This window comes from Anomaloglossus baeobatrachus, chromosome 12 (assembly GCF_048569485.1).
Source record: "Anomaloglossus baeobatrachus isolate aAnoBae1 chromosome 12, aAnoBae1.hap1, whole genome shotgun sequence".
In the NCBI taxonomy this organism is placed as follows: domain Eukaryota; kingdom Metazoa; phylum Chordata; class Amphibia; order Anura; family Aromobatidae; genus Anomaloglossus; species Anomaloglossus baeobatrachus.
In genome coordinates this window covers 2,162,686-2,175,548 of record NC_134364.1, presented here as the reverse complement: position 1 = coordinate 2,175,548, position 12,863 = coordinate 2,162,686, and the positions used below count along the sequence as shown (strand labels likewise).

Below are 12,863 nucleotides of genomic sequence, written 5' to 3'. Positions count from 1 at the left end.
TCATTCTCTGTGTGGCCATATTAACGGCAACAGAAGCTTGCAAGGTTGTATATTTAGAGACACTAACCGCTATCTGCTAAGGAAATATAAAGCAGCATGATGAAATGTAACCATAAAAATATTAAACCAACCTGGCTGAGAGTTCAATAGCTCCAACACCCGACGGCCGTTTCGGAGACCTTCACCAGGGAGCGGTGCTTAAGTGCGAAAAAGGTGGAATATTTATCAAATGTGTGATCCAATAAGGAAAGTTGCGGGGTATTACGTGCACGTTGCCATAGCTATATGGGACGCCGAGGGGCGGACGCGTCAAGGTGACGTGCGCAAGTCTTATGACCCGCTCCACATGACCATGTAGACGCGGCGGGCCCGACGGCAGCCCAAAAGCATAGCAGCGGAACGTGCAGCAATACTGCACTAAGGACAAATATGAAGCGCACTAAGATGCTCAATAAATCAGCAATTGCAACAGTCATATAATAAACAAAATATGACTATATTCATCAACAAATAAATGGAATCTGCATATATCTTAATTTCTAATTATCATAAACACATTTGATAGACATATTTTATCAATAATAGATATTTGTATGTAACAATAATTTGAAGAGACACAATATATACAATCATACAAAAAAAATTATAATTATTCTCTTGTTGTCCTTATATCCTCTTCAAAAAAAATAGGTGGGTCTATATAGTACAGTAAAATAAATAAATTGACATAGGGTTCCCCCTGTATTAATACCAGCACAAATAAAGTACACGGCTACTAACTGCAGCCCCCAGCCATGCGCTTAACTTGGCTATGTATCAAAAGAGGAGAAACAGCATGTGGCTTTTTTTTTATTATTTAAATAAATCATTTTAAAAAACAGTGTGCGGTCCCCTACAATTTTGAAACCCAGCCATAATAAAGCCCGACAGCTGGGGGCTAGTATGCTCAGGCTGGAGAGACCCATGCTTATTGGGCGCCCCCAGCCTAAAAATAGCAGCCTGCATCTGCCCGCCCAGAATTGTCGCATCCATTAATTGTGGCAATTCCAGGACTTTACCTGGCTCTTCCCAATTGCCTTGGAGTTGTGGCAAATCAGGCTAATAATGGGTTAATGGCCCCTATAAGACTCCCCCATCACAAATCTATAGGTGAAAAGAAATAAACACAAACACGCAAAAAATCCTTTATTTGAAATAAAAGACAAAAAAGTCCCCTTTCACCACTTTATTAACCCCAAAAACATCCCTACAGGTCTGACGTAAGCCACACGCGGACCATGACGATTCTTGCTCTGCTACGTCTAAAGTTACAGCACGTGATCATGGAACATGACTGTCTGCTGTGGGCTTCAGGCAGTGACTGAGTGAGCCGCGATCAGCGGTGATGTCACTCAGATTAGCCGCCGCCACAGCTGGAGGTTCCCATGGCCCTCCACCTGTCACCGCAAGTACCCTGACCTCACTGCCTTCTGATTAATTTATGTCTGAAGGCGGGGGCAGGGAGAGCTGTGGCTGGACACTCACTTCCTCCTGATTACTTATATGTTTGCAGCGGAGAAGGGCGCAAGGCTTGATATAGGCGCAAGGCTTGGTATAGGCGCAAGGCTTGATATAGGCGCAAGGCTTGATATAGGCGCAAGGCTTGATATAGGCGCAAGGCTTGATATAGGCGCAAGGCTTGATATAGGCGCAAGGCTTGATATAGGCGCAAGGTTTGATATAGGCGCAAGGCTTGGTATAGGCGCAAGGCTTGGTATAGGCGCAAGGCTTGATATAGGCGCAAGGCTTGATATAGGCGCAAGGCTTGATATAGGCTCAAGGCTTGATATAGGCGCAAGGCTTGATATAGGCGCAAGGCTTGATATAGGCGCAAGGCTTGATATAGGTGCAAGGTTTGATATAGGCGCAAGGCTTGGTATAGGCGCAAGGCTTGGTATAGGCGCAAGGCTTGATATAGGCGCAAGGCTTGGTATAGGCGCAAGGCTTGATATAGGCGCAAGGCTTGGTATAGGCGCAAGGCTTGCGTGCCATATCAACCTCCCATGAGTCCGGCGAGTGCTCTCACCGCTGAGACCATCCAACAGCAGAGGTTTATTAATGTGGCCAACATGGGAAATGAGTAGAGGTTGTCCCAAGTATTTGACAAACTCTTCATTTTTTTAGAGTTAGATTCACTCCAGTGTAAAAGGGGTTGTTTAAGGACTCCTCTTTAGCGTAAATCTTCGAGGAGTAGGACCCAATCTTTCTTGATCCAAGAGCCACATTGCCTTACTAAATCAATCACATGAGCCGTAATACAAAGTGTAGAGGATATTTATTTTTAGTACACAATGGATCAAAATGCAGAGAAGTGAAAATCCTCGTTGCAGGACTCTCACCTCCATCTTTCCGCACTCTAATGGTAGCCTCACAGACACATCATAGAAGATTTAAAAAAAAGATTTGCCTCCAAAAACATGAGTTCTTCAGATACTGTGAATGGATTGTAATGGGAAACAAACTCCCATACTGGAGACAGCTCTGTTTTTCATGCAATTTTGAGCATTTTGCATTAATGCCCCACTGCAGCGAGGTCTTGTTTTTTAATGCTGGAGTGGCGCTTTACATTTAAGTCCCCTGCACCCTGGATTATACTCACCCTCCAGCATTTCCATGCTTTTCAGCACCACTCTAGTCATAAGCTCTCAGTGCAAGACTATGAGAGCCAGGACGAGGCTCTCCTAGAATTGTAGCCTCTGGGGCACACCGTGAAATTGGAACAGCCGACAGATCACAAACCTCCGGAGACCAGTGGCAATCAACAATGAAGGCTCCTGAAGGTGAGGTTAATACAGAGGACAGGGGGACATAGATTTAAAGCACCCCTCCAGCATCATACACCCCTTCTAATGGCATCCCCCTCCAGCATCATACACCCCTTCTAATGGCATCCCCCTCCAGCATCATACACCCCTTCTAATGGCATCCCCCTCCAGCATCATACACCCCTTCTAATGGCATCCCCCTCCAGCATCATACACCCCTTCTAATGGCATCCCCCTCCAGCATCATACACCCCTTCTAATGGCATCCCCCTCCAGCATCATACACCCCTTCTAATGGCATCCCCCTCCAGCATCATACACCCCTTCTAATGGCATCCCCCCCAGCATCATACACCCCTTCTAATGGCATCCCCCTCCAGCATCATACACCCCTTCTAATGGCATCCCCCCCAGCATCATACACCCCTTCTAATGGCATCCCCCTCCAGCATCATACACCCCTTCTAATGGCATCCCCCCCAGCATCATACACCCCTTCTAATGGCATCCCCCTCCAGCATCATACACCCCTTCTAATGGCATCCCTCCAGCATCATACACCCCTTCTAATGGCATCCCCCTCCAGCATCATACACCCCTTCTAATGGCATCCCCCTCCAGCATCATACACCCCTTCTAATGGCATCCCCCTCCAGCATCATACACCCCTTCTAATGGCATCCCCCTCCAGCATCATACACCCCTTCTAATGGCATCCCTCCAGCATCATACACCCCTTCTAATGGCATCCCCCTCCAGCATCATACACCCCTTCTAATGGCATCCCCCCCCAGCATCATACACCCCTTCTAATGGCATCCCCCTCCAGCATCATACACCCCTTCTAATGGCATCCCCCTCCAGCATCATACACCCCTTCTAATGGCATCCCCCTCCAGCATCATACACCCCTTCTAATGGCATCCCTCCAGCATCATACACCCCTTCTAATGGCATCCCCCTCCAGCATCATACACCCCTTCTAATGGCATCCCTCCAGCATCATACACCCCTTCTAATGGCATCCCCCTCCAGCATCATACACCCCTTCTAATGGCATCCCCCTCCAGCATCATACACCCCTTCTAATGGCATCCCCCTCCAGCATCATACACCCCTTCTAATGGCATCCCCCTCCAGCATCATACACCCCTTCTAATGGCATCCCCCTCCAGCATCATACACCCCTTCTAATGGCATCCCCCTCCAGCATCATACACCCCTTCTAATGGCATCCCCCTCCAGCATCATACACCCCTTCTAATGGCATCCCTCCAGCATCATACACCCCTTCTAATGGCATCCCCCTCCAGCATCATACACCCCTTCTAATGGCATCCCCCTCCAGCATCATACACCCCTTCTAATGGCATCCCTCCAGCATCATACACCCCTTCTAATGGCATCCCCCTCCAGCATCATACACCCCTTCTAATGGCATCCCCCCCAGCATCATACACCCCTTCTAATGGCATCCCCCCCAGCATCATACACCCCTTCTAATGGCATCCCCCTCCAGCATCATACACCCCTTCTAATGGCATCCCCCCCAGCATCATACACCCCTTCTAATGGCATCCCCCCCAGCATCATACACCCCTTCTAATGGCATCCCACCCAGTATCATACACCCCTTCTAATGGCATCCCTCCAGCATCATACACCCCTTCTACAGGCATCCCTCCAGCATCATACACCCCTTCTAATGGCATCCCCCTCCAGCATCATACACCCCTTCTAATGGCATCCCCCCCAGCATCATACACCCCTTCTAATGGCATCCCCCCCCAGCATCATACACCCCTTCTAATGGCATCCCCCTCCAGCATCATACACCCCTTCTAATGGCATCCCCCCCAGCATCATACACCCCTTCTAATGGCATCCCACCCAGCATCATACACCCCTTCTAATGGCATCCCTCCAGCATCATACACCCCTTCTACAGGCATTCCCCCAGCATCATACACCCCTTCTAATGGCATCCCCCTCCAGCATCATACACCCCTTCTAATAGCATCCCCCCCCAGCATCATACACCCCTTCTAATGGCATCCCCCTCCAGCATCATACACCCCTTCTAATGGCATCCCCCTCCAGCATCATACACCCCTTCTAATGGCATCCCCCCCCAGCATCATACACCCCTTCTAATGGCATCCCCCTCCAGCATCATACACCCCTTCTAATGGCATCCCCCAGCATCATACACCCCTTCTAATGGCATCCCCCTCCAGCATCATACACCACTTCTACAGACATCCCCCTCCAGCATCATACACCCCTTCTAATGGCATCCCCCCAGCATCATACACCCCTTCTAATGGCATCCCCCTCCAGCATCATACACCCCTTCTAATGGCATCCCCCCAGCATCATACACCCCTTCTAATGGCATCCCCCTCCAGCATCATACACCCATTCTAATGGCATTCCCCCCAGCATCATACACCCCTTCTAATGGCATTCCCCCCAGCATTGTACACCCCTTCTAATGGCATCCCCCTCCAGCATCATACACCCCTTCTAATGGCATCCCCCCCAGCATCATACACCCCTTCTAATGGCATCCCCCTCCAGCATCATACACCCATTCTAATGGCATTCCCCCCAGCATCATACACCCCTTCTAATGGCATTCCCCCCAGCATTGTACACCCCTTCTAATGGCATCCCCCTCCAGCATCATACACCCCTTCTAATGGCATCCCCCAGCATTGTACACCCCTTCTAATGGCATCCGCCCCAGCATCATACACCCCTTCTAATGGCATCCCCCCAGCATCATACACCCCTTCTAATGGCATTCCCCCCAGCATTGTACACCCCTTCTAATGGCATCCCCCTCCAGCATCATACACCCCTTCTAATGGCATCCTCCAGCATCATACACCCCTTCTAATGGCATCCCCCAGCATCATACACCACTTCTAATGGCATCCCCCCAGCATCATACACCCCTTCTAATGGCATCCCCCCAGCATCATACACCCCTTCTAATGGCATCCGCCCCAGCATCATACACCCCTTCTAATGGCATCCCCCCGCCAGCATCATACACCCCTTCTAATGGCATCCCCCCAGCATCATACACCCCTTCTAATGGCATCCCCCGCCAGCATCATACACCCCTTCTAATGGCATCCCCCCAGCATCATACACCCCTTCTAATGGCATCCCCCGCCAGCATCATACACCACTTCTAATGGCATCCGCCCCAGCATCATACACCCCTTCTAATGGCATCCCCCGCCAGCATCATACACCCCTTCTAATGGCATCCCCCCAGCATCATACACCCCTTCTAATGGCATCCCCCTCCAGCATCATACACCCCTTCTAATGGCATCCCCCTCCAGCATCATACACCCCTTCTAATGGCATCCCCCTCCAGCATCATACACCCCTTCTAATGGCATCCCCCCCCAGCATCATACACCCCTTCTAATGGCATCCCCCTCCAGCATCATACACCCCTTCTAATGGCATCCCCCAGCATCATACACCCCTTCTAATGGCATCCCCCTCCAGCATCATACACCACTTCTACAGACATCCCCCTCCAGCATCATACACCCCTTCTAATGGCATCCCCCCAGCATCATACACCCCTTCTAATGGCATCCCCCTCCAGCATCATACACCCCTTCTAATGGCATCCCCCCCAGCATCATACACCCCTTCTAATGGCATCCCCCTCCAGCATCATACACCCATTCTAATGGCATTCCCCCCAGCATCATACACCCCTTCTAATGGCATTCCCCCCAGCATTGTACACCCCTTCTAATGGCATACCCCTCCAGCATCATACACCCCTTCTAATGGCATCCCCCCCAGCATCATACACCCCTTCTAATGGCATCCCCCTCCAGCATCATACACCCATTCTAATGGCATTCCCCCCAGCATCATACACCCCTTCTAATGGCATTCCCCCCAGCATTGTACACCCCTTCTAATGGCATCCCCCAGCATTGTACACCACTTCTAATGGCATCCGCCCCAGCATCATACACCCCTTCTAATGGCATCCCCCTCCAGCATCATACACCCCTTCTAATGGCATCCCCCCAGCATCATACACCCCTTCTAATGGCATCCGCCCCAGCATCATACACCCCTTCTAATGGCATCCCCCCGCCAGCATCATACACCCCTTCTAATGGCATCCCCCCAGCATCATACACCCCTTCTAATGGCATCCCCCGCCAGCATCATACACCCCTTCTAATGGCATCCCCCTCCAGCATCATACACCCCTTCTAATGGCATCCCCCGCCAGCATCATACACCACTTCTAATGGCATCCGCCCCAGCATCATACACCCCTTCTAATGGCATCCCCCGCCAGCATCATACACCCCTTCTAATGGCATCCCCCCAGCATCATACACCCCTTCTAATGGCATCCCCCTCCAGCATCATACACCCCTTCTAATGGCATCCCCCTCCAGCATCATACACCCCTTCTAATGGCATCCCCCTCCAGCATCATACACCCCTTCTAATGGCATCCCCGCCAGCATCATACACCCCTTCTAATGGCATCCCCCCCAGAATCATACACCCCTTCTAATGGCATCCGCCCAGCATTGTACACCACTTCTACAGACGTCCCCCCCAGCATAATACACCCCTTCTAATGGCATCCCCCTCCAGCATCATACACCACTTCTACAGACATCCCCCCCAGCATAATACACCCCTTCTAATGGCATCCCCCTCCAGCATCATACACCCCTTCTAATGGCATCCCCCTCCAGCATCATACACCCCTTCTAATGCCATCCCCCCCAGCATCATACACCCCTTCTAATGGCATCCCCCAGCATTGTACACCACTTCTACAGACATCCCCCTCCAGCATCATACACTCCTTATAATGGCATCCCCGCCAGCATCATACACCCCTTCTAATGGCATCCCCCCAGCATCATACACCCCTTCTAATGGCATCCCCCCAGCATCATACACCCCTTCTAATGGCATCCCCCTCCAGCATCATACACCCCTTCTAATGGTATCCCCCGAGCATCATACATCCCTTCTAATGGCATCCTCCCCAGCATCATACACCCCTTCTAATGGCATCCCCCCCAGAATCATACAACCCTTCTAATGGCATCCCCCCCAGAATCATACACCCCTTCTAATGGCATCCCCCCAGCATCATACACCCCTTCTAATGGCATCCCCCCCAGAATCATACACCCCTTCTAATGGCATCCCCCCAGCATCATACACCCCTTCTAATGGCATCCCCCCAGCATCATACAACCCTTCTAATAGCATCCACCCAGCATTGTACACCACTTCTACAGGCATCCCCCCTCCAGCATCATACACCCCTTCTAATGGCATCCCCCCCAGCATCATACACCCCTTCTAATGGCATCCCCGTCCAGCTTCATACACCCCTTCTAATGGCATCCTCCCCAGCTTCATACACCCCTTCTAATGGCATCCTCCCCAGCATCATACACTCCTAATGGAATCCCCCCAGCATCATACACCCCTTCTAATGGCATCCTCCCCAGCATCATACACTCCTTCTAATGGAATCCCCCCAGCATCATACACCCCTTCTAATGGCATCCCCCCAGCATCATACACCACTTCTAATAGCATCCCCCCAGCATTGTACACCACTTCTACAGGCATCCCCCCAGCATCATACACCCCTTCTACGGGCATCTCCCTCCAGCATCATACACCCCTTCTACAGGCATCCCCCTCCAGCATCATACACCCCTTCTAATGGCATCCCCCTCCAGCATCATACACCCCTTCTAATGACATCCCCCTCCAGCATTGTACACCTTTTCTACAGGCATCCTCCCCCAGCACTGTACACCCCTTCTACGGGCATCTCCCTCCAGCATCATACACCCCTTCTACAGGCATCCCCCTCCAGCATCATACACCCCTTCTACAGGCATCCCCCTCCAGCATCATACACCCCTTCTAATAGCATCCCCCTCCAGCATCATACACCCCTTCTACAGGCATCCCCCCAGCATCATACACCCCTTCTACAGGCATCCCCCTCCAGCATCATACACCCCTTCTAATGGCATCCCCCTCCAGCATCATACACCCCTTCTACAGGCATCCCCCCAGCATCATACACCCCTTCTACAGGCATCCCCCCCAGCATTGTACAACACTTTTTCAGGCATCCCCACCCAGCATTGTACACACCTTCTACAGGCATCACCCCCAACATCGTACACCCACCATTGGCATCCCCAAAGCATCATACATCCACGATAGCCATGCCTAAAGCATCATACATCCCCCAATTGCTCACCACACGCACCGCCCCCCCCCAGCATCGTACACCCCCACACCAGGCATCCTTCCAGCATCAACCACAAAAACAATACCTCTAAAATAATAATCTTTAATTTTAATAATTAAAACAGGACACAAAGTGTCTCTCTCCAAAACAACATAAAGGACAAGACAGTGTTAGTGAATGTTAGCAAAAGATAGCTCAGCGTGAGGCGGTCATAGCGATAGACAGGTTGCCACAGGTAAATGTTACTAATCTTGGGAGAGCCTAGGGCGACAGCTTATTTCAGCCGGTCCCCCTGAGCCCCACCTAACAATCACATCTAACCTTGACTGGAGACTCTAGCCTAGTCAGGAACCAACCATTAACGCTATTTGTTTTTTTTGTTTGGTTGGTCCTTGCACTCATTCACCTGGTTTCTTGGTGGTGGACAATTGTTGGTCAGAGATAGGGACAGAGAGGGTCAGCCAACTGGAACAAGGGGAGCTCTAAAAATTATAGCACCCTCCGTGGTCAGGAAGGGTGAGCAGAGGCTGCCAGATTAGTAACACTTACCTGTGGCAACCTGTCTATCGCTATGACCTCCTCACGCTGAGCTATCTCTTGCTAACATTCACTAGCACTGTCTTGTCCTTTATGTTGTTTTGGAGAGAGACACTTTGTGTCCTGTTTTAATCACTTAAATTAAAGATTATTTTAGAGGTATTGTTTTTGTGGTTTTTGCTGACACCATACCTCGCTACTTTATCAATAGTGGTTTCATCCTCCCAGCATCGTACACCCACCATGGGTATCCCTAAGCATCAAACACCCCCCCCAAATGCTCACCACACACATTCCCCCCTTTCCCCCAGTGTTGTACACCCTACGTAGAAAACCCTTCCTGGTTAGTGGGCGTGATTATATTTTCTCCCATCCAGACCCCCCCTTCCATTATAAATAACTTCCATGAATATGTGGAGTTTCTTCCTGACAGCCCCGCCCTCTCTGATCGCATGGGCATGACATCAGCAAAGGTCCCTTAGTCCACTAGAATTTAGCCTCTACCAATCCCACACGAGCATCTTTTCCCAGCATCGTGCACCCCGCCATCTCCCCCAGCATCATACGCCCCCGCCATATCCCACACAGCTATCTTCCCTTAGCATGGTGCACCCACGCCGAATCCCACGTGAGCGTCTCCCCCCCAGCGTCGTACGCCCCTGATAAATCCCACACGGGCTTCTCCCCCGCAGCGTCATACACCCGTTAAATTCCACGCGGGCGTCTCCCCCAGCATTGTACGCCCCTGTAGACTGCCACGCGGGCGTTTCCTCCAGCATTGTACGCCCCTGTTGAATACCATGCGGGCGTCTCCCACAGCATCGCACGCCCCTGTTGAATCCTACGCGGGCGTCTCCCCCAGCATCATACACCCCTGTTGAATCTCACGCGGGCGCCTCCCTCACAGCGTCGTACGCGCCTGTTGAATCCCACGCAGGCGTCGCCCCCAGAATCATACGCCCCTGTAGACTCCCATGCAGGCGTCTCCGCTAGCCTCGTATGCCCCTGTTGAATCCCACGCGGGTATCTCCCCCAGCATCGTACGTCCCTGTAGACTCCCACGCGGGCGTCTCCCCCAGCATCGTACGCCCCTGTTGAATCCTACGCGGGCGTCTCCCCCAGCGTTATACGCCCCTGTTGAATCCCACGCAGGCATCTCCCCCAGCATCATACGCTGCTGTAGACTCCCACGCGGGCGTCTACTTGAGCATCGAACGGCCCTGTTGAATCTCCCCCAGCAACGTACGCCCCTGTAGACTCCCACGCGGGTGTCTCCCCCAGCATCGTACGCCCCAGGAGAATACCATGCGGGCGTCTCCCCCAGCATCGTACGCCCCTGTTGAATCACACGTGGGCGTCTCCCCCAGCATCGTATGCCCCTGCAGACTCCCACGCGGGCGTCTCCCCCAGCATCATACGCCCCTGTAGAATACCATGCGGGCGTCTCCCCCAGCATCGTAAGCTCCTGTTGAATCCTACGTGGGCGTCTCCCCTAGGGTCGTACGCCCGTTGAATCCAGCGCAGGCATCTCCCCCAGCATCGTACGTCCATGTAGATTCCCACGCGGGCATCTCCCCCAGCATCATATGCCCCTGTAGACTCCCACGCGGGCGTCTCCCCCAGCATCGTACGCCCCTGTAGACTCCCACGCGGGCGTCTCCCCCAGCATCGTACGCCCCTGTAGAATACCACGCGGGCGTGTCCCCCAGCATCGTACGCCCCTGTAGAATACCACGCGGGCGTGTCCCCCAGCATCGTACGCCCCTGTAGAATACCACGCGGGCGTCTCCCCCAGCATCGTACGCCCCTGTAGAATACCACGCGGGCGTGTCCCCCAGCATCGTACGCCCCTGTAGAATACCACGCGGGCGTCTCCCCCAGCATCGTACGCCCCTGTAGAATACCACGCGGGCGTGTCCCCCAGCATCGTACGCCCCTGTAGAATACCACGCGGGCGTCTCCCCCAGCATCGTACGCCCCTGTAGAATACCACGCGGGCGTGTCCCCCAGCATCGTACGCCCCTGTAGAATACGACGCGGGCGTCTCCCCCAGCATCGTACGCCCCTGTAGAATACCACGCGGGCGTCTCCCCCAGCATCGTACGCCCCTGTAGAATACCACGCGGGCGTCTCCCCCAGAATCGTACGCCCCTGTAGAATACCACGCGGGTGTCTCCCCCAGCATCGTACGCCCCTGCAGAATACCACGCGGGCGTCTCCCCCAGCATCGTACGCCCCTGTAGACTCCCACGCGGGCGTCTCCCCCAGCATCGTACACCCCTGTAGAATACCACGCGGGTGTCTCCCCCAGCATCGTACGCCCCTGCAGAATACCACGCGGGCGTCTCCCCCAGCATCGTACACCCCTGTAGAATACCACGCGGGCGTGTCCCCCAGCATCGTACGCCCCTGTAGAATACCACGCGGGCGTGTCCCCCAGCATCGTACGCCCCTGTAGAATACCACGCGGGCGTCTCCCCCAGCATCGTACGCCCCTGTAGAATACCACGCGGGCGTGTCCCCCAGCATCGTACGCCCCTGTAGAATACGACGCGGGCGTCTCCCCCAGCATCGTACGCCCCTGTAGAATACCACGCGGGCGTCTCCCCCAGCATCGTACGCCCCTGTAGAATACCACGCGGGCGTCTCCCCCAGAATCGTACGCCCCTGTAGAATACCACGCGGGCGTCTCCCCCAGCATCGTACGCCCCTGCAGAATACCACGCGGGCGTCTCCCCCAGCATCGTACGCCCCTGTAGACTCCCACGCGGGCGTCTCCCCCAGCATCGTACACCCCTGTAGAATACCACGCGGGTGTCTCCCCCAGCATCGTACGCCCCTGCAGAATACCACGCGGGCGTCTCCCCCAGCATCGTACACCCCTGTAGACTCCCACGCGGGCGTCTCCCCCAGCATCGTACACCCCTGTAGACTCCCACGCGGGCGTGTCCCCCAGCATCGTACACCCCTGTAGAATACCACGCGGGCGTCTCCCCCAGCATCGTACGCCCCTGTAGAATACCACGCGGGCGTGTCCCCCAGCATCGTACGCCCCTGTAGAATACCACGCGGACGTCTCCCCCAGCATCGTACGCCCCTGTAGAATACCACGCGGGCGTCTCCCCCAGCATCGTACGCCCCTGTAGAATACCACGCGGGCGTGTCCCCCAGCATCGTACGCCCCTGTAGAATACCACACGGGCGTCTCCCCCAGCATC

General features: G+C 53.4%; 1 protein-coding gene across 1 annotated transcript in view; it reads right to left on the bottom strand.

The window, feature by feature from the left end:
* Positions 1-12,863, bottom strand: part of LRRC74A (leucine rich repeat containing 74A) — a 161,933-nt gene that overhangs the window by 125,935 nt on the left and 23,135 nt on the right. Inside the window, exon 2 of the mRNA XM_075330587.1 lies at positions 132-197. Coding sequence (XP_075186702.1) covers positions 132-197 — 66 coding nt within the window. The remainder of the gene's footprint in view (positions 1-131; positions 198-12,863) is intronic.